This window comes from Mycteria americana, chromosome 1 (assembly GCF_035582795.1).
Source record: "Mycteria americana isolate JAX WOST 10 ecotype Jacksonville Zoo and Gardens chromosome 1, USCA_MyAme_1.0, whole genome shotgun sequence".
In the NCBI taxonomy this organism is placed as follows: Eukaryota; Metazoa; Chordata; class Aves; order Ciconiiformes; family Ciconiidae; genus Mycteria; species Mycteria americana.
This window is the reverse complement of record NC_134365.1, coordinates 44,773,425-44,800,793: the sequence shown is the minus strand read 5'-3', so window position 1 is coordinate 44,800,793 and position 27,369 is coordinate 44,773,425. Positions and strand designations below refer to the sequence as shown.

Below are 27,369 nucleotides of genomic sequence, written 5' to 3'. Positions count from 1 at the left end.
TTTTCATTCCTGGAGAAGTTCAATCTTTAATCTGGAGAGAGATAAAAGCCACAGCGGCTCTGTTGTAAGAGGAACAGAATAAAACCAGCACCGCATACCAGCATCAAAGTTAGTGGTGGCAACTGATGATGCATATCCCAGGAGACACAGTTACATTTCTGGGAATTCATTTCCATTTTGTGATCTGTCAATTCTTACCTCTTCTTGACATGATTACAGAGGTTTAATAACAAGTGCTATTTGAATCGTACATTAAAAAATAGAAATTTATGAGAGCACTTGATGCTGAGTTATTGAATAAAGATAAGGAAAATATGATCCTAGATCGGAGTCTGATATTGTTAATTGGCAGTAGTTAAGCAGAAGTACTTTAAAGCATTTGTATTAGTGTTGGATTAATTTTGTGATTGGCTCCTGCATCATTTGGCATTCTGCAATAGTGAGGTTAAGAAAGCACTTTTGATTTCATATACCTGTTACCAAATGGATAGCTAGTTCTTCAGGTCTGAGTATTTCCTGATTTTGTTTTTTCTCAAATACATAGAAAGTGTAAATTAAGCTCTGCGAAGCAGGAGATATGTTTGCAGTTTCTTGCTTGTGTTGAGTCCTGTCATGGCTCAAACTGTTGAATTTGTTAGGGAAGTGGAAATGTTATCGTCAGAAGGTGTAAGACTGATCTGTATTGATGTTTTAATTATTGTTCATTGTCTACTTAGAAACAGATTATATAGTAAGCTGTAGGTTCTCAATAACTTTACAGGCTTATGGTTTAATACAATGAAAAAACTTAATCCTTTTGTGACATTGTTGGAATTGATCCATTTGACTTAATTTGAAATTCAGAAATAAATTCCACTGAGTCTAGATTGTTAACTCCTCAGACAGTAGTTCTTTAAGTAAGAAAGCACTTAGTGGGGTTGGAATAGAGTGTAAAGTACTGCTTCCTTTCTCCCCTCACCTCTTTCTGTACCAAAAGCTGACCTTACAAATACTTAGCAGCAGAGGTGATTCTGGTTTTATTAAGTTTATGAAGCTGCCTCAGAGACCAGGAGTCATTAATTCTGGCAAAGTATAGAAACATAATGTGCCACTGAATTTGGAAGTTCTGGGAAGAGTGGCTTAATATGGGAGCTCATGGGCATCACTGGTTCGACCCCTGTTAACTGTGTGCTCCCTTTTGTTCATCATCTAACCATTTTCTTCTTTCAGTTCTTGCAAGTATGTATTTAAACATGTCAAGAGTCTTTGTGGCAAACTGAAGAGCAGAGTGCTGTTTGTATTAATGGGTATTACGGTGAAAAGACATACAGGTATTCAGGGATTGTAGACAGTCATGACCTTTTTTTACTTATACCTAATATCGTTGTTTCTGTGAATTGTATATGTGCGTGTATATACCCATTGCATATGATAGCCTAGTGGCTGCTATGTTTTTTGCATCAGCTTTACTATGTTGCTTACAGTTTGTTTTTCTTTTTCAATTGGCAGGTATTTAATTAGTCAAGGAGCACATGTAGGAGCTGTAAATAGTGAAGGAGACACTCCATTAGATATTGCTGAAGAAGAGGCAATGGAAGAGCTGCTTCAGAATGAAGTAAATAGACAAGGTAATTTTGAATATGGAAGGGTGATTTTATTTATTGGACACTAAATATATATTTGAAAACATATGCTAAATTAGGAATTTTAAAGTCACTCAATTTATTTTCTAAAGTGAATTGTCAATACAATGTACCGTGCTCAAGCTGTCTTTTAGGCATTTTTACTCAGCCCAGCCTCTTGTGAAGAAAGAGGTCAGAAGTATTGAACCCAGGTGTTGATTGGATTCCTGCATTCACTTAACAGAATTCAGGTGGTATTCAGTTACTGTGGATGGTATTCAGTGCATCTGGTATATAGACTTCTATATCCCAGCTTTAGACTATGTCTAAAGAGATTCCTGACTTAGAGAGGAGAGAAATAGGCACTTTTAGGGTGACTCAGATGTCAGGTTTAGGATGAGGTGAATCCAGCCCTAAGGTAATTTTCTTTCCGCTGACTACAGGAAAGCCTAGAATAACTAAAGCAAGAGTAAACAACTATGCTGTATTCCATAAATCACCCTTTCTGTATAGTTCTGACCTTTTGAATGCCCTTCTACAATGCCAAATGTCTGAAACTACTTCTTGGGATAAGGAGTCTTAGACTGCACTTGTTTTAGGCCTGAGAACCTGTCATGAACCTTTAAGTTCCTCCCAGTTTTGTGTACTCTTCTGAGAGCACTATGTAGGTGAGCATTGATGTAACAGTTAATAGATAGGTACCAAGTTTTGACAGTATCATTTAAAAATGTATACCCTAAATATATGCACCTTGCTCCTAGAAAATTGCTAGGGCAGTACTGGCAATGGTGTCTTTACAAGAGAAATTGGCCTTTGAAAAAGCATATTGATTCGTTTTTCCCTGCTTTTTTTTCCCTTCCTTACACTGCTGTTTTCCATGTTCCAATCCTCAGGTGGGTTTTCCAGTGAAAGGTCTTTGAAAGTTTCTGGTTTTTCCATTCCACAGATGAAAGAATATTCAGTTATTGTTGACTGACCATCCTGAGTCCAATAGAAATGTACTGCTATCCCAGAACTCCCAGTACAAGAACCAGGGTAATGTGGTCTGAGTTATATTATACATTGAAGGAAGATGACATTCAGAGTGAAGTTGGAGCCTTTGTGGGGGGGTGTGCAAGGGGACTGCATCTACATTACTTCTAGACCTCTGCCTACCTCTTAAAAGGCTTCTTCCTCCTTGGAAATGTTAATTTTTTTGTAGTGTTGAATTTAGATCTCTAAGATTTACATAATTTAACAGTGAACTATTAAAGCTTCAGGCTTTGCTCTGATTTAATTTGTATGGTTAGAACTGTTTAAAGCCCAAAGCAAATGGTGAAAAGAAAGTGGATGAAGTCATATGCAGGGAAATAAGAGATACCTACTGATATACAGAAGTAGAGTGTAGATTTGACAAAGGCTTTGGTTCAATTATTTGGTAGCGTTAACAGAATTTTGATTAACAGTTCTTACAGTTAACACACAAAGAACATGAGATTAGATAGTTGTGAATATTTTTTTTATCTGTACTACCATTTCTGTATTTTAATTAGTTTGGAAAAAATACAGTTGTTGTTCTCTTTTCTAACAGTACTGTCAATCTCTGCTGAAGAGTTGTTTCTGGAATGTGCCTCAGCCTAAATTCTTTAAGGTTGTTTTTGAAACGTTTGACTTCACTGATGTGCTATACTAATTGACTGTATTAGTTCTTTGTAAAATTGACATTACTTGGGAAAAGAACTCTTTGCCAAAATCTCTTATTTATATGTTACTGCTTTTTAAAGAAAAATATTATTTGTTATATGAGGTTTTATGTACATTTTTACAATGCAAAGATTCAGCATTACACACTAATTTTTATTCTTTTGCAAGTTTAATTATTTGAACAGCCCAATTGTAAAATTAGCCTTGGCAGCCTAAACTAAATACCACAATTCACTGAATTTCAGTGTGGTTATGTATGTCATATTTAAAGCATACAGTAAACTATCTATGGTACTGTCTTCACAAATCTGAGAAGAATGTAGATGTTCCCACACTGTAGCTGTTAGCTTCTAAAGGGATCATTCAGGTTGTTTTTAAATACTAAATTTCAGTTGCTATGGAAAACCTATTTTCCAAGCATTCCTCCTAGATTTTTATGTCAGTTGGCTTGCTGACTAGCTAAAGGATTTTCAGAAGATTGGTCTTCCTAAGATGAAAAATATATTGGTTGAACAAGACACCATGTCAGGTGAGAAAAAACTTGCTAGGGCTGTGCTTCAGAGTGGTTTGACCTCCCTCTGTGGAGAACAGGAACTGGATGCTGTCCTGAAGAGCAACCATACTGTGAACATCCCTGACAGCATTTCTGCCTTCCTGGTCTTAACAGGACACTAAAGCCTATGGTTATATGTATAGCCTATGTATCTATTATTCCATTTTATCTATATATACGTATATATATTTACACAAACACACATGCACACACATATATATGAATGCATTTATATATATGTATTCTACCTTTCTTGTTTTGCTGTTAGACCACTTAAGAAGTTTCAGTTTCACAGAAGCAGGGAAGAAGGCATGGAGCATCCCTCCTTCTGAATTTGTGTCTGAAGGTCTAAGAACTAAGGGCTTTTACTTGCAGGGATGAAATCATAGGAAATATTTAATGATTGTGGATGAGAATGGAATAGAAAGGGTATGAATCTGGATGTGAACTTGTAGTGTATATCTTACTAAATCATGAGACAATTGTCTCAGCAATAAGGTTTTAATCATGTGCTTTTGATAGCATACTTAACTTGCATATAAAGTTAATATTATATACGGAATTATTATTTACCCATTATCATGATCACTTGAAAAGTGCCTAATTGTGTGCATGTTGTGGCTAGAGAAGTTAATAGCTCTAAAATAGGAACTTAATTGTTTATGTTAATGTGGAATTAACACTGATGCATTGTGACAGTTTCGTCTTGACTATACATGTGGCTGAATGCAGTTATCCCTCCAGCTTCAGCATTGCTCCTCATATAAAATAAATCTGTGCCACAGTTTTGATAATGCAAGTTAACTGTAGGGTCTGTGAAAAGATCAGCCCTGGTCAGTGTTACTGGTAGTGGAAGATCAGCCAATTTATTTTGAAAATAAACAAACCTGGGTGCCAAAAAATCTTACCTCTGTGTAGGTAAAACATGCAGTGTGAAAATTAAGTAGATGTTTTCTGTAACATTCTTGCTGTGCAACCCTTTCGTTTGTATTTATTGCAACATTCGTTATAGTTTCATTTTCGTGTTGCTTAGTTAATGCTGTGAGTATGGCTTCCTACATATTGGCATCAGCAGTCGGGGTCGTTTGGTGGCAAAAGATTGCCTGGACAGATAGGTCAGGTTCATTGTGATTTCAGATATGTGTAAGTGATGACATTTGATGTTTGCTTCTCGTAGAAATCTGAGGAGAGTCACCATGTTAGCTCACCCTTTTTACTGCTTTTGCAGACCTTCAGTCTTTACAGGAAAAGTTCAAACAGATCCTTCCAGTTGTGAAACTATTCAGCCTTTTACAGATCATCAATTCATATTTATGCTCAATTTTCACAGGTATCAAATTATATTTTAAGGACATGTCTAACTACAGGACAAAAAATAGGAGCCTCTGGAGGCACTGAATTCACAGAAATAAATTCTAAAATAGAACACAATTCAGTTCTATGTGACATTACAGGCTTAATACAAGGAAGGATCTGCAGTGTTTTCTCATTCGAACTCCAAAATCTGACCTGTCTAGAGAGGAGATGGTCAGTGATCCAAATTAATATTCTTGTTTTACAAGTTCTGTTGTGAGGCGTGTTGGACATGAAAGAGGAGAGCTTTTGTATTACTATTATCCAATATCTTTCTTTTCTTCAGTTATTCTGATCTCCATATGTGACACTTTTAAGTTGTAACCCTTGGTTCAGGCTGTGGGCCGCAGATCCCCAGACAAGGCTGCCTTGTGTTCTGCTGCACATATAGCGGGACCCTGTTGATATAATGAACTATGCAGTAGTTCTGAACTGATGGACTAGCTACCCTGTAAGTGAAGCTATAGCGCTCCGGTAGTAAGGAAAGCATTTTTCTACAAAGCGAAATCTCTCTTTTCATTTTTCTTCAAAGGGAAATTACTGGCTTAATTATTTTTTAAGCTTAAAACCTAGTTTAGTTTTATACTTTGTGAGAAGGTAAGTTACATATACGCTCTAGTAAGGTATAAAGATTTTTTGGCACAGTTACGAACACTTCACAAATAGGAAAACTAGGTGGTTTATGGAAATTATTCCACAGTAGTGCTGAACAACTATTCTCTTTGCATGCCATGTGTTTTAACTATTTCGTGTGTTACACGAAAGAGTTCTCATAGGACCTGTTTTGTTGTTTCTCCACGTGGCTGATATCTTTATCATGGGCCAACCCCATGCATATAAATGCCACTGCAATCCACAGAATTCTGTATCTTCATTTAATATATTATTATTCCCAGCTTCTTGATATGATCCTTTATGTTTCTACTCTGCAATGTTTCACTTTTTTGTAGTTGTGGAAGTTGTCTCTTGCCAGTAGAGTAAAATTTTCATCTGCACTGGTGAAAGCTAGCAGAGTTGCGAGAGATGTTGCTTGGCTATCGCTTTAGTCCCAGCTAGCCCTGGCCAGTTTTAAATGTTGCCTCTCCTCCTTTTAAATGTTGCCTGGGTTAAGTGCTATGGTTTGAAGCGATTTTTTAGCTATTTATCATCACATGTCCTCTTAAAATTATTTTTAACTGCTTAAGCAGTTAGTTTGAATTATAGGAAACATTCTCGGGAGGTGAGTTAGTGGGGAGAGGTGACGTGAGGCGAATCAGGAGTTCATGATACAGCATGGTAGCCATTCAGTAAGTATTAGAGAGATCACTTCTCCTTTTCCAAGGAGAAGCAAATGTTCCTTATTCTTAATTATAGGTAAATGTAACGAGAGACTCTCGGATGTATTGCTTAACTCAGCTTTGTTTATGTGGATAAAATGCGAACTATTACATTTGTATATAAACATTCACTACATGAAGTAAAAAGTGGGTTGATCTTCCATGCAGTATCTATGAAACATGCCTTTATATGGCTGAGAAGTCCTGAAACAATGATTCAGCATTTAAATTTATGCTGAATTTCATTAAATGCTTACTGAATAGCACACTGTTTTCAAACCTGTTTGGAACTGTTGAATATCACTTGTTGATTAGAAAAGATGAAAGCATTTACCAATAAATTATTAATGATTTAAGAAGTTGTTAGACTGCCAGAAGTTAAGTGTACTGGTGTTGTGAGTGAATACTCCAGCTAAGTTGAGCTGGGAAGCTGCGCATTGCCATCTATGGGCCGTATGAAGAAAGTGTTTGAAACATATGACAAGCATTTTCTTTTTCCCTGATATCTTAATAGAGTCTGGAAAACAAAAGCAAGGAGAAAGGTCCGTACAAGGTATAATACAGGCTGTTTACAGTCCGTTTTCTGTAGTTAATAACAGGCATTGTATTTAGCTTATCTCAGAGAGCGACTTTTTTTCTATGGCACAAAGTTCCATTCCCATTTTCTTGCCAGTTATTAATGTGGGATGTTTTATTTAGATTGGCAAGATTCTCCTACTTTCTTCTGTTGAAATATGATCAGAAATTTACTGTCTTGTAAAATAATGTATCGATGCAGCCTTTAGTCTTCTGCAGCCTTTATATCTTGTTTGGGCTTCAGAAATGCAGTTGTTTGGGATATTGATAGAAGTCTATATTCAGTATTAGTTACTTTTTCTGCAAAAGCGTTGCTATTTTGAAATAATTCTTTGGGTCTTTAGGCATACCTGGAAAATATGCTTAGACATTAACCATCAGAAGTTCAAGGTCAGGGTTTGGGAAGAACTTTTTCTCTGTTCTTCCTTTATACAAAAGTGCCTCAAAACGTCCATCCACACACATGAACAGTTTCACACTGATAGGAATTTACGTCGGATTCTTCAGGTGGAGAAGGTTACTCATGCTGATAAGGATTCACAGTTAGACCTCAGGTATGCAAAAAGGGGATGGACATAAATGTGACTAACAGATGATATATAAACTATTTATTTGCGTAGTAGTGTTTCGCAGGCAACCCTGACATGTAAATGACTACTCTAGAGAATTATTTTCCCAGGATCTGCTGATCTGCACTGCTGTGTCATTCTGAAAGGCAAGCAGATGCGAAGGCCCAAGGAAGTTACAGTTTGCAGTAGTTCATACATCAATATGTAGGAGCATTCTGGAGGAATGAGAATATGTGATTATCAATATGTTATTGATTCAAAGTTCCTGGTTTTCATTCTTCATATCTGTCAGAGTTATAAAGATTATTAGATATGTAAAATTTAATCTCTGTTCAGATTTATTTAGTCATGAGTTGTCTTGGCAGAGACAGTTTCAGAAACTTTCATGTATTTAATTTTTACCACAGCTTCTTTCAGACAAGTACATTTTAGCTTTTTCCTCTGCTTAGTGCTTCAGCAGTCTTTTATATCCTCCTGCATCTTGCAGACTTAGCCTCCAGATTAATGGGATTTCATCAGTTTCTGATAAAACGTAATTATGTTCATTTCTATTGAATTGCCAAGACTGAAATGATTGTTTTAGTTGATTAAGTGGATAAGCCAAGGAATTCAGTCAACTGCTTAAAACACTTAATGTATAACCTGCCTCGGTTATTTTATGATACTTAGTAAAGTTTTATCTTTTCAGCTGTCCTTTGCATAATGTTTTACCAGATTTACTTAGTGAACAGAATCTTCTCCAACTGATCTTTCTTTGTCTTTTGTGTTGTTTTTTTTTTTTTTTTTAAATTAATTTTTTTTTTTTTACATATTTGTAGCCATGGAGTATTTGGTATGGTGTGAATTGACGGAAGAATAGTAAAAAAAAAGTGAACTCTGTTGTAGCACTGTCATATGCTGCTGCAAACCAAACAAATAATATGTTATGTTTCCAAAAGCATGTAATAATTACATTCCTTCTTTCTGCATTTCAGGGAATTCTGATTTGGGCATGTCATTTTCAAGGGTTTTCTTGCTGTATAATTGGGGAATTGCAGCATCTGTGAAATGCTAATTCATACGTAATATCAGTCTGCTCTCCACTGCCTTAAGGGTATTTCAACAGTGTCAATATAATTGCTTTCAGTTTGTTGCTCTGGCTTTCCAGTTGCCAGTGGATTGATAAGAGCTTGATGAATCTGTTTTATCATGTTTAACACAACAGAATGATGCATTGCACTACATATGATCATCTCTATATAATCTATGCCTTTTCATTTTGTGATATTAATAATTTCTTTAATGAAGGCCACTTCATCCCTTAGTTCAGTTTCTGCTGCATGTGTAAATGGGCAACAGTCAAGTTGGATTTCATTTGGTTTCCGTATTCCGGGGATTCATTCACCCTGTAAAGGATTAATAGCTCACAGTTTCTTTGAAGACATTAGAGCCTGAAATTGCTGTTCATTATAAAGACTTTGAAAATTAATTACAATTAATTAATTATGTAGAGTAGTTTTGAAAAGAGGTGTTCTAGCTTTGCATAGTCTTGTTTGCATTCTGCTTTATATTGTTGTGCTTTGATTAGTTGGACAGTTAGGACAGTTAGGTGATAAAAATGTATGCTGGAGAAAAACCGTTTGGGGACAGGTGAAGCTTCAGCAGGAAATTCTGAAAGAAGGCAGAATTAGATCTGAGTCAAGGAGCATCTATCTCTTAGGTGTTTTAAAAATCATCTTAACTTCTTTTTTATAGGCTATAAGGACTACTGTTGAAGTTCGTGGTTTTATCCAGTAAATCAGTACCTCTTTCTAGATTTCACTTGTTTTTATTTTGCCCAAGTTAATGCTTTGCTCCACGAGAAATTAAAAATTCAGAAGAACAGTATATATTTCCCAAGTCCCTGCATACCAGTGTAAGATTAGACAAATCATAGACATAAAATAATTTTGCTGAAGGTTGGCCCACTGATTTTCTCAGTGGATTTTCTCAGTGGTCAACCCAGATAGAATTTGTGCTCTTGATGACCACAATTCCTAAGTCTCTTTTCCTCACAAAGTTGTCACTGTTCAGTCAGCATAGATAGAGAGAGTAAGGCTCATGCATAGTTCTCTTCAAGATCCCTTTCTTGCTATGTTCTTTAGATCACTCCATGTGATAGTAATTAAGAAATGCTTGCAAATACATGCTTTGCTTTGCCCAATCAGGGTCTGGGGTTTTTTTCCATCTGTTTAACCTGATGTGTATACTTGTAAATGTTATATTGTGTTCCTCCCTTTTCATCTGTGTATGATAATTTTTTGTGAGATGTACTATAAAAAGGGTTCAGTGGTTTTGGTTTTTGTACCCGAGATGCAAAGAGAGATTTCCAAAGGTTTGGCTATTTGAGTATAAGGTTTCTGTTTCACAGTGATAGAAGACAAACTGGTTTTAACAGGGTATTCTTTAGAAAGTGTAAAAAATATATCTCTGTCTTTCTTGTAAGTATTAATCAGTGTTGAGAAGCTAGGCTGTTGGTCTTCCCATAGATATCTCCTTGTAAAAAAATAATTTTCTACAGATACATCGAACCTGACTTACATTTTGGAGCTTAGAAGGTTAAAATATAATTCTTCTCATTTTTCAACAGGTCACTTCAGTGATTGTTACTGTGATGGTAGACATTCTTAAAATTGAAGAGCCAGTTTTAGTAGCTTTCTCCTTTTTATTTTTTTTTCCTTCTTTTGGAAAAAAACTACATTATGTGTGCAAAGTGTCATGCAATAACGGATGTTTCCATAAGCTCTTGGGGTTAATCTTCAAAGAAATATTCGTATCTAACCATGAACATTATTTATATTGTTTAGCTGTTATTTTATTGTATAACATAAACATGGTATAAGATTTGTTACATAATTGAATTGAAGTATTTGAACTAAAATATTTTGTGTCCTCTCTTCCCCTCCCTATCTGAATTAGGAGTTGATATAGAGGCAGCTCGAAAAGAAGAAGAACGAATAATGCTAAGAGATGCAAGACAGTGGCTCAACAGTGGCCATATAAATGATGTCAGGCATGCAAAGTCTGGTGGTACAGCACTTCATGTAGCTGCTGCTAAGGGCTATACAGAAGTCTTAAAGTAAGTGCGCTTTAAATGGAAATTTTTCATATTTGATTGTCTTGTTGATGTAATGCTGCTTGGAATTGATAAGATGGGATACTTCTGGCTTTTAGGGATTGTATCTTGGAAAATAACAATCTCTAGAACTAACTTTTCCTCAAAGCTTGATTTTATGTTCTCAAGCACTCATACATAAATCATGATGCTCTTAGCTTTATATGTGAAGTCATTCAAAATATGAACACAGTATACATATTGAGCCTGAATACATATTTAAAAGAAGAGAGTTGACAAAAAACTTGCCCTTGTTTCTAAACAAGCTTAATACCTTTTTGTTTACACCCTGTGTAAACAAGCTTAATACCTTTTTATAATGCCAGTTAGCATTCTGGTTGATGGATATTTTCAAGACACCATATTTATTTGCGTACATAAAGTAGAGTTTGTAATCCAGACTAAAGGTTTTTAAAGCTAAAGAACAGACAATTTAATTTTGCTTTTTTGATATTGTTGTTGAAAATCATGACTCTTGAAATCTTTCCTGGAAAGCTTCAGGCTTTTGGTGTCCCCTAATTCACAGGTAACTTTTCAGTAATACAGTACGATACAAGTATACACTGTAACAGGTTTAATTTGTTTTTCGACAAAGCTCTGCTTTTGTGGAAGTAAAGCATACTTAATAATACATTTACAGTCACAGTAAAGCAATGTATTTGACTGCTTTGGCAGTACTAGGAGCAGTTCTATATTGTAACATGAATGAAAATGAGCACACACCCTGACTGTGTAAGTATTGCTACCTTTAAGGTCTGCAGAGCCTTGTAATTCTTTGTCAACACAGAAGTTGGATGACAGAACTTCTTTAATCATTATAAGCATTACATACAATTTACTGAATGGGAGTTCTGCTTCAGAAAACCCTGATGGTTCAACATGATGAAGAGAAATTATTCTGTTGGAAAAGATTAATTTTTATTTTAGAATACCATGTGTCTGTAAGGGAGTTATAGATATAACTTTTTTTTTTTTTTTTTTTTTTTAGTTCTCTCAGTGTCTTTTTTGTAGTCCAGTCCATGTACTTTCCTCAGAGGGGAAAAATAAATGCGCAGGCAATTTTTGTGATGGCTTCAAACTATCAAAAATGTGTGCTCTGTGTAGGATGCAAGACTTTGCAGCTGAGCATGTCTGAAAGTTGACTCAGTGGAGGATATTACTATAAGCATATTGGCTCTTGAGAAATTGAGATAATTTTTTTAGAAGAATGCTTCATGGTTATGCAATTTTTAATAATTATGGGCAGTGTTTCAGAGAGCTGATAGCCCTTTACACAAAACTGTTTGTCACGTTAAGTGTCCATTGTCACTTTGATACTCACGTCCGAACCATGCTGAATTTTGAGTGTTGAATGCAGGCTGAATGCAGGTCCTCTATTTGAGAAGCTTTGCTCCTTCTCAGAGAGCAATTGAAGCTAAACACTAGATGGTTAGAACATCAAATTTTAATGACAAGAGGAGATGCAAGTTTCAAGCAACTAATATTAGACTTAACAGCTTGAAGCAACTAATATTAGAATAGGAGGAGGTTTTAATAATTTACTAGATAAGAACACTGTATCTAACAATTTTTGACATTTTACAGCTTTCCTTTCCTTAAAAGGGCTTTTCTCTATTACTGCACACAGAGAAAAATATGTAACTCTATAGAAACAATGGACTTTGAATGAGGAGGAAGTGAATAAAGAAGAAGATGGAAGAGGCTATTTTTCTTGAATTTTCCTTAAAAATATATATACCTACTGAACAATGAAATGGCAAATGTTTCTGTGGGGAGATAAAATTAATCAATTGTCAATAGCCCAACTAAAACATGTATGATGAAAAAGGAGAAGGATATTATTGTAGAATAATTTTATGAGTTTACAACAGTTTGTTTATCCCTGTCAGCAGTGTCAAGATCTAATTCTTTAAATTTCTTTAGGCTTTTAATACAGGCTCGCTACGATGTAAATATTAAAGATTATGATGGCTGGACACCACTTCATGCTGCTGCTCACTGGGGTAAAGAAGAAGCATGTCGCATTTTAGTGGAAAACCTATGTGATATGGAGGCTGTCAACAAAGTGGTAGGATTTTTATGTAATCCTTGTCAAGATACAAAGTTCTGGTCTCTAAAGTGACTTTAGAAGCCAGGGTAAGAAAAGTATTGATAAACTGCTGTTTACTGTACGTGGAGCTTTATATAATGCATGTTTTGTCAAAACAGCATGTTTGTGTTCCAAACTAAATTCTCTTGATTGTCTAAATTAATTTCTAGGCCCACTTTATGCTTAGTTCTATATTAAATGATCCATGTAATCTTTGACAGGGAAGTTCAAAATAGAATAGATCTATTGACATTTCAGAGGTACAAAATTAGTGATTTGGTGGATTGCATACAGGCTTTCATTTGATCACTGAAGACGATGATGCCTTTGGGTAGTGTTTTAACTCTTAAAATCAGCTTGTGTTGGCATACTAAAGAGTTACTGCTATATTGATGGTTTGGGTGTGCTGGAAGACACTGGTAAGCATCTCTGGACTCCCTAGACATAACTTGAATGCTTCCTAAGCTATGTTTCCTCGACTTTTATGCAAAGGCCTGCATAGTTTGCTGGCTTTGCAAGATCTTGCTCCCAAGAGATATAAATATATTCATGATTCACACAGGCATCACAAGGATCCGAAACTTTTCATTCAACTGTGTAAGTGCTGAAGCTCCCTTTCTTCTCTTTGCACCATGTTTTACAGACAGATTCTGATCTGCTTCCAATTTCTGTCAATACTGTATATGTAAATTACCTGACCAACTTCTAAGGTGGATTCTTCATTAAATTTTTTCATAAACTTTTTAAAATAAATTAGGGAAATATGCAGATACAGATCATGGATTATCAAGTATTTCCTCTATATAAGGGCAAAACTACTGCTGCTTACCATGTTTAGTCTTTGTCAACTTTTTCTTCCTTAGAAATTGAGGTTGCTTATAATAAAATCAATATCTGGAATTAAATTGCACATAGCTTCAACTCTGTTTCTGTATAATGCTTACGGAACTCCCAAATATCAGCTGTATAACTGTATTTTGTATCAGGCAATCAAAAGCTGATGCAATTAATTGAAGCTAGTTTATCAAGTTATCTTTTAGGCTTTTTACTGGGGTGAGAATGTGGAGGGTGGTATTCCAGAGAGCACTCTCATGAAAGTATGTTCCACTCAACTGGGGCAAGAATAAGAATAAAGCAGGCAGAGAGAGATATAAGCTGTTTCATTTGGTGTATGGGCTTGTCTGTGCAAGCTAGGAAGGTTTTGCCTGTTGTATTCTGAAGTAAGCCAGTAAGCATTTTTGCTTTTAGAGATACGCAGATTGAAAACTCCTCTGGATTTGGTTTCAGTTGTAGGTGCTTAGCATCTCGGAGAACTTGGCCATTATTGTTTAGGCACTTGACTTCAGGTATTAATTTTTATGGATTGGGTTTGGATATAACCTTCCAACTACAACGGGTTTTTTGCAAAGTCGTTTTTTGTGTTCAAGGTAGGTCTAACTTGTATTTTTTTGAAATAAACCCACTTAATAGCTACCTAAAAATAGAAGGCCAGATTAAAAACTGTAGTCATAATGCAACTATAAACTTGAGATAATTTTGTTGTTTAGTTTCCGGGTTAGTGCTGTGTTACACTAAATGGAATAGTTCACATGTCAGAGGACCTCAAGCTGTTTTGGGTAATGCAGGTTGAAAGGTGCACATGCTTCTGCTGTATGGTCAGCAGTTTTATGGATGTGAAAATTAGTTGTTTGAAGGTGCTTTCTAACCAGTTAAGATAGCCTTCACAGTGTAATTAGGAACATGTTTGCTTTTAGTTAACTTTTCGAGAAACTGAAATAAGCAGAGACAAATATGAACACCTTTAATTATCTTTATAAGCTGCTGTGACCACTTTTAAATGACAGCTCTGTCTTTATTGCTGGTTACTGTACAGAAGCACTTACTTGACCGCTCTTGTCACGATCCTCCGGACATTTCAGTATGTCCACCCAGTGTTTTGGTGCAGCTGCATTTATACCAATGGATGTAGGCCTTTGCCTAGATTCCAGCCTTCTTGTTTTTGAAGGCAAACTTCCAAATACAAAACATTTTATTGCAGTATCAAAGTAATTTAGGCTTTCTTTGTGAAACTGTGTGAGCTTCAGCCCTTCTCGTCTTCAAGTACAGATAAAGAAAGGGAATTTTTGAAATCTTTACCAATTCAGACCTTAAAGATAGAATCTCATGTCCTGTGGGCATCTGGTCTAGTCAAGAATTGCAGTGACTATGTAGATGTAAGATATAGCAAGCTGAAGAAATTCCAGCTGACAGCATTACTCTGTGTTAATGAATCACATTATGATCTGTTTATTCAAGTACATGTCCCATGGAAATCATACACTAAGGGAGGATAAGAACAAATGGTTGTAGCAGATCTCTTCTAAAATGGAATCTAAAATGTAAAATACAGTTGTACTGTAAAAATGTGAAAGCGTTACTATTTAAATTTAGTATAGCTTGCTTAAATAATTTAAACTTTAAAAAAATCAAGCTGTATATGGTAGTCTAAGAAGGACAGGATGCTGAACTGCTCAGTATCCATCCATACAACTGCCATTGGAATAGTTGTTTGGAAGTAATATTGTGAGAATCATATTCTTTCCATTTATTTTCTTTTCCTTGATAGTTTTTTTTTCCTTCAAAGGACAGCAAGATTTTATTGAAGTCATATTTTTATCTCTTAAAAAACATGTTTACTCATCAGGTATAGATGTGTCTGTTTCAGTTACCCCCAAAAAATAATATTGCAAAATTGTTTTCAACTACTGACAAACTAACAGTTTGTAATAGAGCTTGGCTTATACTTTCTAATTTCTCTCTCTGAATGTGCTCCTTACCTGCATCATCATGTGATAAGGCATCATAATCCATTATATTTGAATTCTGCTGTACAATTATCGTGTCTTACTTCTTCCCCTTCTCCAGGGGCAGACAGCCTTTGATGTGGCAGATGAAGATATTCTAGGATATTTAGAAGAATTACAAAAGAAGCAGAATCTGGTAAGCCTTTTGCGTATAAAGAGATATATATATATATAGAGAGAGAGAGATAGATATATATAAAAACCTATTATACATATGATTATGGTATGCAGCTCAGAGCAGCATATAGATTAAAAACAAAGGTTTGATTTGGGGCTTCAATTCAGGTAATGCCACAGTCGTCTCAAAAGTTATTTCATGCCCTTATTTGGTCAATTATGGTGACCAACAAGCGTTGGAAGAAAAAAGGTGCTCTTCTACTTGCCTTCTCTAGCAGGCATTTTATGATCTGAAGCATCAACAATGAACAACTTACTTGGAATAACGGTTTCTGGGATTTTAGAATTTTGAACTTTAACACTTTGAAAGCTTATGCACATGCTAGTGTTTGTAGTAGTTAGAGAAGATTTCCCTCCATTTGTAATTTTGTCACACTGATAACCGTTCTGTCAATTTAACTACCTCATTCTATATGTTTTGAAGCTTCATAGTGAAAAACGGGAAAAGAAATCTCCCCTAATTGAATCCACAGCCAACATGGATAATAATCAGACACAGAAAACATTCAAAAAGTAAGTAAACTAGGAAAAATAATAAGCTCTTAATAAAGAAGAAAACTTTACAAGCTGTCTCAAAGTCCTACTTGACAGACTTTAGTAAATTTTTCAGGACTTAGTGAGTATTTTTCTTTTCAAACTCAGTAAGGAGACATTGATTATGGAGCAAGAAAAGAATGCATCTAGTATAGAGTCTCTGGAGCAAGAAAAAGCAGATGAGGAAGAAGAGGGAAAGAAGGATGAATCCAGTTGTTCTAGTGAAGAGGAAGAGGATGACGACTCAGAATCCGAAGCAGAGACAGGTATGTTACTTGGAGTATTTATAAATTTACTAATCATTATTTAATATACAGAGTTAAGTATCTTAAGTTTCAGTTATTCTTCTGCATTCCACTAAGCTTCCAATCATTTTAAAGCAAGTTTATATATGTCTAAAGTCAATTCATAACAGAGATATCAAAAAGATGTCTTTACTGGTGGGTATTTAGGTTAAAGCCTATTAACCTACTTACTTGATTTTCTACTTAACAATTGATACTTTTAATCAAATAGTTGGAATAATATAAGCCTTAAGCAGCATGTCAGAAAACATTGAAGAAGTTAGAAGATCAAATCAGAAATTAAGTGTTTGCTTGTGGAACTGGTATGGAGATTGTTTGCACTTCTGCTGTTCCATTCTCATTTGTTCTTGCCATCCTGAAGTAAATACCAATTAATCTGGCAATCTTAGCTCAGGTATTCATAAAATTATAGTGCATACATTTACTGTTTAGTGTGTACTGAAATAAACTTTTAAAGGTGCTATTCTGATCTTAACAGTTACTTCATATACAACTTCATTTCAAGAGGAAAGTTCTTTGAAAAGCTTGGAATTGTATGCAAAGAAACACATTACTCTGTATTTCTCTCTTGAATGGAATTTAGCTTTTTTTTTCCTTGAACAATTATCAGAGTCTTAAAGCAAGTAGTGATGTAAGAACAGCTTAACATCTTTTTCTTTCAAATCAGAAAACAAACGTCAGACAATCAGTGTTTAAAGTTGTATGTTCAATCCTAATAAAGAATTTTAGAATTACAGTGCAGCAATACAATACATAGACGTAGATGTCATTAGAAATACGTTGTTAATATTTTATTCTTATGCCTTTTAAAATAAGTAACTCTTTTTGGTGAGCTGTCAGTTCTCATTTTAAAACATTCTTTACAATTTCTTCACCTGAAAAAGTAAGGCTAAGGAGGGATTATAGAGCTAACCAATATATAATAAATATTTAACATAGGAAGAAATAAAAATAAGTGGTGAAACCAAACTGTCTATTATGTTTTAATTATTTTTGTGTTTTGAAATGAACAGCATTTCAGTGTTAAGCTGGAAAAAATGCCTGTCAAGCTTTGTAATTAGTCTTTCAATTTAGTATACTTGCATCCCTTATTTACAGAGACTGAGCTTTGATAAACTCAAAACACTTGTAATATATAACATGTAGTAATTTCTCAGTCACTGAACTAACTGTAATGTCTCCTGAACTTTATGACTCTGGTAACTGTGTTCTCTTCATTACCAGTAGATAATTTGTGCCAGGAAAATTTGACTCTGACACAAGAATTAATTTATGTAAACTTTGGGGGTTTTAATATCAACAAGGCTTTATCATACTTTATTTGGCAAGCTAGACTTTAAGCTTTTCCCTGTAGAGCTGCATCTCTAAATTCCAAACTTGTACTTTCCCTTTTTTCCCATTATTCAGCTTAAGGTAGTTTTCTAGTGAAAAATCTTAAGATTATAAAAAGCACTCTGGTTGTAAAATATTTTAACAGTGTTCAATGTTCTGAAGTACTGGAAACTGTGTGATTTCTAATCTGTTGGGATATTGGAAATGTTTTCCTAAAACTTACATTCTGTTTCATTGATTATGTGAGAATAGAGCTTAAAAATAAATACATTTCTGTCTGTAAGACCAAGAAGGGAAATATGAATATGAAGCTATCATCTCCTAAAGGACAGAGGAACAAGCGGAAAAATAAAATTTTCAGCAGTTCAGGTTTTTTAACTTACTTTCTTTGAGGTAGTTTAATTTTTTTTGAAAGTTAGTCAATATTAGCTCAGTCATGCATACAACTATGTTCTTGCTGTCCTTGAAGTAATTTCAGAATACAGTTGTGAAAAATCCATTTTTCTCCTTCCATGCTTTCACTCCTGATGACTTTTTCTGTATATTTTAAGGCTGTATTACTCATTTGCAAATTTCCAGCAGAGCTGCCTGTGCATCATCTCAAATCGTACCGTCAGTCCACGTTGCCCTGTTGAACTTTTTATCACCACGACCTAGAAGTTTACCGCCATTTATTTTCACTTGTGTTTAAAAAGAACTTTCCGTTAAGTGCACAGTTAGTCATATAAGCTGATTTTTTATATTTGTATTTGTTTACTGCATAATTAATTATTCAAAACATCTGTTCAACTGTGTCCATAACTAAAACAAGTGTGTAACAGCAATACCATTAATTATACGATTTCCAGTCATAGATTGGTACTTTGCTGAATTTGAATGTTAGGTATGAGAACACTGTATGAAACCATTGCATCCTTTCTAAATTAACTGCTCCTATGCTGTATGGGTAGTGTAGACATAAAGGTATGCTTATAGTAGGGCCAAAACCAATGGGGATTGAACCCCATATTGCTTCATACTGCACAGACAGGTTGTAGCATCCTACTCCAAAGAATACGCAATTCGAATAGGTGAAACAGAAGTGAGGTGTAAGATAATGAAGCTCAAGCAAGTGCAGTGAGAATAGTTGTATCACAACTATGACATTTGCTGTATGTTTATGTAAGAGTGGTTAAGGTACACAGACAAAGGACAGAGGAAGAAATGTAGGCAGGAAGGACAAAGCAGAAGAGGATAGAGTAGGTGGACAGTGAAACTTAGGTAGGAAAAACAAGGGACAAAGAAGGAATGAAGCAAAAGGAAAGTCAGAGCTCTGGAAGGCAAGTCCCTGCCTCAGCTCATTCTACTGACCAGAGTCCCTGGCTGGATTCTCTGTGCAGTTAATTATTTCTTTGCACTCAGCATACACAGTTAGCCAAGAATAAATATTTTACTTCGATTTAGCTTCTTCTGTAGTTCAAATTAACTATTACATGTCAACATACCTCCTACTGTTAAATTTTTATGGTCATTAGCCATCTACTAAAATAAAGGCTATCTGTGGAGGCTGTGGAATCTCTGTCTCTAGAGGTTTTCAAGGTCTTGACTCATCAAAGCCCTGAGCAACCTGGTCTGTATGCAATATTGACCCTGCTTTGAGCAGGAGGTTGAATTAGGTGACCTCCCGAGGTCACTTTCGACCTGAATGATTCTGTAGTTCTGTCTCTGCATCTCTGAGTGTTTAACACTTGCTGAGTAACAAAAAAAAAATGTTATGTGCATGAGTGTTGTGGAAAAAAGATGGACCTAAGATACTCATTGGGAGTGAGGGGGAAAACACTGAGGAATAAATAATAAAATGCTGTTGGGAAAGTTGACTGTCAAATCTGTTCAAAAGAAACTCAACTCTGTGTTGTAGAAGTGAAGAAATTGTGAATGAAAAATGAAAATTAAAATCTTGTAAATATTTTGCAGATAAGACCAAAACCTTGGCAGCTGTAACTAATAATGCAAATACCACAAGTACACAATCAGCATCGGTAGCTGTGACAGCACCTTCAGTAGCTGGTGGCCCAGGGGCACCTACATCACCTATTAAGAAGGTAAAAGAAAATACCTTTCTCATTATTTTAGATTTCTGTTATTCTGTGTAAGCATACATTTTTTGATTCTTATATAAAAAGTGGATTGGGGTATCCAGTGAATTGATGAAAATATGCACAGATTCCTGAAATATTTTGTGTTTTTATGCAGAAACTGTTTCATTTTTTTAAAATTTGGAATGGTTTTGGTTCTAAACAGGGATCTAAAATACAGAACTACAAAATAGCTGAACATAAGACCCTTTTAAAAAAGCAAAAATCTGTTGCACAGTGACTGGAGTTCTTGTTTTCCTGAAGCTAAACTTCATCTTTTGAAAGTCTTTTCTATGTCAAACTCCTCCAAAATTTTTAGAAGCTACAATTCTGGTGTCTCTGTGCCTATATTTGTGATGCACTTAAGGCAAGGGAGGCAGGCATGACTAAGGTACTTTCAGGAGTCCTTAGAAACATTCAGCTAGTGCTTAGGCACAGAAGTTGAAAGTGATACCTGAAATCAGAAGTAGAAAGTGCTGTAGGTCCCAACCCTGATTTCAGTCTGGTTAGGACCTCATGGAAGAGCTAGAGAATTGGGATACATGATTTATTCAGTGCACAGCTCAAAAACACACCTAGCAAAGCCATGTTGCGTGCAGGAAGCTTTTTACAGCTTGATGTGAAAAGTTAATTGGAATGAATTTTAGTTTTGCGTGTCAAAGGGAAGATATGTATGCCTGAGGCAAAAAATTATAGTAGATAATAATGCATAGTCAGAAGTATGTGGGGTATACAAGTCAAACTTTTAGAATATCTGAGCACACTGGATAGTAAGCCAGTAAGGCTTCCTTTGTCAATCATTACAACTTTTCTATAAATGCCATAATCAAAGTGTAACCCTCTACTGATGCTTCTGAAAAGCATGTTCAGGAGAAATGGTAGCCGTGATATACTGAAGCCACAGTAGAGAGTGAAGACGTACTGCTGGGCGAATAGTATGTATTGTATTTAGCTCACAGGAGCTTATTGGAGTTATACTTTCATATTCACAATAGAACCTAATGATGATTCATCTTACAAAGCATACTTTAATGTAATAGATGCAGGGAATGTATTACCCAACTGCATCATACTATGTGATACTGTACAACAGGGTTGGGCCAACCTTCCTGATCCCAAGAGCTGCTTTACAGAAAGCACTGTGACTGATGTCCACAAGATTTACCTCAAAAAAACCATGAGAGCGAAGGGGAAATTGTGGGCATGGCTCACCCGGAGGAATGACTACTGTTTCCCCTTGCTGAGCTTTGTGGCTGGGCTGTCTAGCTGCCTGCTAGATTCCAGGGTGATCTCGTGACGTTAATCTAAACAGTTCCTGCTGGCTTAGTAAGGAATTACGGTTCTCTGTCATGGGAGCTGCATTTGCCTTGCTCAGGAGCTGCATGGAACTCAAGAGCCACAAGTTCTCCACACAAACCATAGCAAGTGCATGAGGGAGGGAAGACATTGTGAGTAGTTGCTGGTTTGCTAACTGTGCCTAACTGGAATGAACTCGAATATATAGTGTGAATTTTACTGCAAGGAAATAGGCCTACTTTATATAGTTTATTTTTTTTAAATCACTTCAGTAGTACAAGCATTTGTGACAGTTGGGCAGTTTAACTGATGTGCTCTCCACCCAGTTTTTTTACTGTACTTAATTATGTTTGCATGCTGGAGATTCTAAGATATCTAACACTTCAGACACTTCATTTTTCTTGTAATTGTCTGAACTTCATCTTGAAGTCAAAAGTTTCCTAGCTTGTCCCTCCCAATCAATTTATTTATATTATGCAAAAGCCTTCTAAGCTGTATTACTATATTACCCTATCAGCAATAGGACGTGACCAAATTGTTGCTAGCTGGGGTGTGGCTTGATATTCCAGAGTTGAATGATCCAATAGACATAATTTTTTGGTATGTGATTAAATGGGGGGGGGGGGGGGGGGGGGAGACGGGGGGGACAGACTTTTTTATAAGAAGAAGAAATAAGTATGATTTTAAGCTGAATGATAACCTTTTATAAATCATTATTACACTGGCATTTAGTTTGTTCTAATTTTATTATGCAGTAATTAATGGTTTAACTTTTGGTCTTAAAGGTAAAAAGGTGCAGGTTAAAAGTAAACTGTAGTTATCTTTCTCATACTATATGTGATAAATTCAGGGCCCTCTGTAGCTACAAAATAAATGCACATTTATATCAAGACTGATCATCTTGTAACATAGCATGTATGTGTGATCTAGAGAAGCAGTTGCAGCTCATGTCAATGAACAAAAAGGCTTTAAACTATTTTTACTAATGAAGGTAAAACAGCACTGTATGTGTGATCTTGCACCTACTCTCGCACCTGCCTTTTCAGGTTTGCACCATCTGTGCTACTGCAGCTACTCTTCTGCTTTTACACCATAGATGGCCAAACCGTGTGTTGCTCACAAGTGGTGCAGATTCAGTGTACTAAGCTTGAATTTGGTTTTCTTCAGTCTATATGGCGTTCAGTAATGCTGCTTTCTGTCTGAGGGTACTGAAGTAATGCGAGTTTGGGAGTGAAGGTATGGATTTGATAGCTAAGCTAGCATGGGATGTCATTAAGGGATACGAATTAAATATGGTAAGAAGAGGTATGTGAGTGTGAATCTTCCAGTATTCTCAACCATATGAGGATTTAGGCCATGGACCTTGTTAGGTCAACAGGCTTTGCTGTCCTCTTCTATGCAAACTGCAATTCTGTCTCTGAATTGGCTAAACATGCTGTGTTGTGTTTACTAAGAATCTGTCACTAAGGTTTTAAGTCTCATACTGCTTTTTGGTATTTTGTGCTGTAACGAAAAGCTACATAACATAGACGTAGGAACAAACTATGTAGTTTTAAAACAACCTTTTGTTTCTATTTTCCATTCTTTCAATCTTCATCTTTGTCTTGTCTTAATTGGCTTTAGTATGATTTCATTCCTCCTATCATTCCTGTCGTGGAGTCAGTAGATCCTGCATCATGGAGGCAGGGCTTGCGCAAAACTGGCATTGTTCTTGTGCCCAATAAGGGTGAAAAATCTATGGTGAGGTTCTGGTGTGCACAGGTTTGTGTACAGGTTGCAAAATAACATATTTAATCAAAATGTTGATACTGGATTTGCATGTTTCTAAGTTTGCATCTCATGATCACAGTGTGTATTACAAAGTGTGGGTTTTTCTAAGCTAACTTTTAGAGGAGTAGTATACCTTGACCAGTCTTACATTTCTTATCTCATTAACTAATTTAAGAGAAGAGTGTGTAGGTTGTCTCTCACAACAACTCCCCTATGAATTCAACACTTCTATGATTATTAAAGAACAGTTGTGTTCTCAAATCTCCGCAAGGAGCATGAATTATCACAGGTAATGTAAACTAATAATGTAAATTCACTTACATGTGTTTTATAGTTTCCAACATCTACAACCAAGGTTTCTCCCAAGGAAGAAGAGAGGAAAGATGAATCTCCTGCTTCGTGGAGGTTAGGTCTTAGAAAAACTGGTAGTTATGGTGCACTCGCAGAGATTACTGCTTCCAAAGAAGCTCAGAAAGAAAAGGACTCTGCAGGTGTTATGCGTTCTGCTTCAAGTCCTAGACTTTCCTCTTCATTGGACAACAAAGAAAAGGTAATCATTTTCAGTGTGAAACAACATTTTGAGGAACTGATCTACCTTACTTAGGATAGATGTTTATGATGTATTGTAGAAGTAAGACTGTACTACACATCTATGCTTTATCAAAATTCAGAAGAGTTAAATTATCCAGCTTCTGCATAGTCTCTTTAGAAGTGTAGCATGCGTCTGCATTGTCTGGTGACCTCGGCCATAGGTCTGGGGCTTTTCCCTTTTTGGGACTTGCAATGCTAGTAGTAGTTTTTACAGTTAAGGGAGATCAGAGGTTTGATAGTTTCGGCATCACTTGGAGCGTGATGTTGAAAGAATCTTATAAAAAAGGAGTCCCTCTGTATTCTGTAGTCATTTTTTATTTACAAAAATTTAGTTCTATAATTAAACATGAATACACTGAACCAAGCGAAGGATTAATTTGGAACAGGTAATGGAACAGCATAGAACTTGTGATTCTGTTTCAAGTTTAAATTCAAATTCAAATGCTTAAATGTTTTCAGGATTAAGAATAATACTATACTATACTATATAAAAATACTAAAACAGTTGCTTTCAGTAATCAGTGTTGGAATTGTACTGCAGCACAGCAGAAAAAAGAGAAGTCAAGTCATTTGCATGACTAGATTGAAAACATAAACAGTTTCCTTTTCCTATTGTAGTCCTTATGATATTTAACTGAAGCTTAAAACTCATTTGTATAATCGGGTCACAATAAATACAGCTGAAGTTGTCAGAATGATGATTTTCCAGCCAATAGCAGTATAATCAATAATGGTAACACTTAATTAAAAATACATGTCTTTCAGGAGAAAGATGGAAAAGGAACTCGACTTGCATATGTTGCACCTACAATACCAAGACGACTGGCCAGTACCTCTGACATTGATGAAAAAGAAAACAGGTGACTCTGAAGTTGTAATTTCTGTTAAATATAAAATTACTTGATTTTAAAGTGGCTGACAAACTTACAGATTTTAAGACAATGCTAATTTATAGCATTATCCTGCTCTATAGATTATGCTAATCTGTAGGGTAATCCAATTCTTGAAGGTTTTTGATCTTGTAAATTATAATGACCCTTTTTAAAATCCAAATTACTATATGACAAGAGCAGAACTGGGCAATGAGTGTTGTCTTCTTGGGAGAGAAAATAAATAAAATCCAAAATATGAAGTTGTAAACTTTAAGCTAGTGAAGGGTGCTAAAAGCATTTTACTGCTTTGTCTTGAGCCATGGAGTACTGCTGCTGGGCTCCATCCATTATTACTTTTGATAATAATAAAATGTAATGTTTCTTACAGTTTTTGCTCAAGACCATATTATGCAGCAGCAATGATTTACAAAGATCATAGTTAAGTTACAAAAGCAGTTCTTCCATTTTTCTTGTTTAAATGTTGACCTTTCATCATCTTTTGGAGATTTTTACTTTCTTTGCTGATATTTCTTCTGTAGCTTTCAGTATAAAAGAAATAAAAAGTTTAGGTGCATAGGCTTGTTACCTGTTAGGATTTGGGGCACTTTCATGGCATATTTACATTGACAGAACCTCCCATTTTTCACTTCTCTCCTTTATTGAGGCTCTACTCGGACGTTTTCTTGAGTTAATACAGAATATATAGTACAAAACTTAGAAGTCTCCCTAATGTCTTGTTTCTGTTGGATCGTATCTAGATAGCTGAATGTTGGATGACCTGAGCTGAAAATCCTCTCATTGCTCAAAATGTGCTATTATAATCATTGTCTATAAGACTGATAAATCTTATGTCTGAAGAAGAGCTTCTTTGTTGCTAGTCTTGAGAATTGTTCATTTCAGCACAAACACAAAATAAATACTGGCTTTTCTTATGCTTGCAGAATACTGTTGTCTAAGTTTAGTCTCTGGGTGACAAATTCTGTTTTGAAACAGGGATATTCCAGCTCTCACAGTCCCCTAAAGTTCAGCTTAGTTTGTTAGCATCTCTCATGTTACTTGGCCAGATTTTTTTTTTAATCCGTATTTCTGTAACAGGGCACTTTGGAGTTTCTGTTTGTGCTTATCGTTCTCTGGAGTACTGTATTCTTTGAGGCTGAGTTTGTCAGTTTTGGTTTGTTTATAAGATGATGATGATGATGGTGATTATTATTATTATTATTATTATTATTATTACTACTACTACTACTACTACTACTACTACTACTACTATTACTATTATTATTGAGATCTTCTCAAAAACTCTTGTTCTCCAAAAGTGTCTTAACTAGATGATACCTTCAGATTGGCATAAATATTTCATTGCAATTTTATTTCTTAGAAGCTGTTATTGCTTGTAACAAAGGGATTAAATTTTGCTTCAGTGTTGAGGTTTATTTGCATCCTTGACATGCCAGTCTTAACCATCATGGCGTATTCACAGATACAGTTCCAATAGTGGGTATCAGCAGTAGCGTGTTTTTCCTCATATGCATTGGGTGAACTGGGGTCATCAGTCTTGTTAGTCTCGGTGCTGACCAAAGAATTGAGCTGAGAACTTTCTGTATTCCTTGGTGTACCAGAGATGAAGCCTGCTTTTAGGCCAGCCTATTTAAGCACCAATACTTTGCCTAGCGTATGATGTGGCAGATAACCCAGCTTGCTTACTTAAAGCCATAAGAGTTTTTTAACATTTAGTCTGACCTTCTTTACATGCAGAATTTAACCATCTGCCCTACAAGTACCTTAGTAAATTATTAAGGTTTCTGCCTTTGTCCCAGATCTTTGTCCTTGTTGCTTAGCTTAATGCTGGGTTCTTGTTCTACCTGTCTGAACACCTGCTTGTCTAGCTTATCAATGATGTAGGGTAATCCAGCTAACATCCTACGGTGAGTAATGGAAAGGACTTCAAGACGAGTCCCAGCTGGGCTTTTAGATTAACAAATCTCAGACATCCAGCCACAGTCGACTATCCAATGCTACGGCAAAAGCGCTGAAGTCTGTAGTGTCTTGGCAAAGTGAAGCCTTCAGTAATTATGAAAAATTTGTCACGTAGCAGGAACTTTCTGTGGTAGATGATAACTCAGAATTTGTGTTTCTCTTTGGTGGCAAGGAATAACACTGCATTGGCCCGTGTTTGACCATTTTCTAAAGTTGTTTCTGACCACAGAAGTGCTAGCATAAATTTTTGTGCAAGAAGAGGTATGTTCTGAAGGCCAGTGGTATCTGAACATAAAATACATCTTTAAAAAATTTTGTTTTATTTTCCCTTGCACACCTGGTTGCCTTTTATGTATAGTTTTGTGAAAGACTTTTTTTTTCTTCCTTCTGTCTGAACTTTACTTCAAATCTTGAGCTGACATTTTTATTAGAAATTCAGTTTTTTGCATTTCAGTGTCAGTTTTCAGGGTAGTTTTTCTAAGTAGATTTTTGCGAGGTTATTTCTTGCTGCTATAAACTGCAACAACAAGCTGGAAATTCGTTATGACTGAAGTAATGTCAGCTAGTAATATGTGACCGGCCACTCAGGAATGGCTACTGCAGGCCTGTTTACACTAGTCTACAGTATCATGAGTTCGAAAGGCTAGTCAGCTTTTGAACTTCATCTTATAATGTCCAAGAATGA

At 35.7% G+C, this 27,369-nt stretch overlaps 1 protein-coding gene across 2 annotated transcripts in view; it reads left to right on the top strand.

Moving 5' to 3' along the window:
- The window catches only part of PPP1R12A (protein phosphatase 1 regulatory subunit 12A), a 123,916-nt gene that overhangs the window by 62,452 nt on the left and 34,095 nt on the right, over positions 1-27,369 (top strand). For both annotated transcript variants that reach the window (XM_075496247.1, XM_075496254.1), the window contains exons 3-11: positions 1,489-1,607; positions 10,589-10,748; positions 12,708-12,852; positions 15,778-15,852; positions 16,318-16,406; positions 16,536-16,693; positions 20,018-20,145; positions 23,579-23,794; positions 24,601-24,695. In XM_075496247.1, the coding sequence (XP_075352362.1) occupies positions 1,489-1,607; positions 10,589-10,748; positions 12,708-12,852; positions 15,778-15,852; positions 16,318-16,406; positions 16,536-16,693; positions 20,018-20,145; positions 23,579-23,794; positions 24,601-24,695 (1,185 nt within the window). The remainder of the gene's footprint in view (positions 1-1,488; positions 1,608-10,588; positions 10,749-12,707; positions 12,853-15,777; positions 15,853-16,317; positions 16,407-16,535; positions 16,694-20,017; positions 20,146-23,578; positions 23,795-24,600; positions 24,696-27,369) is intronic.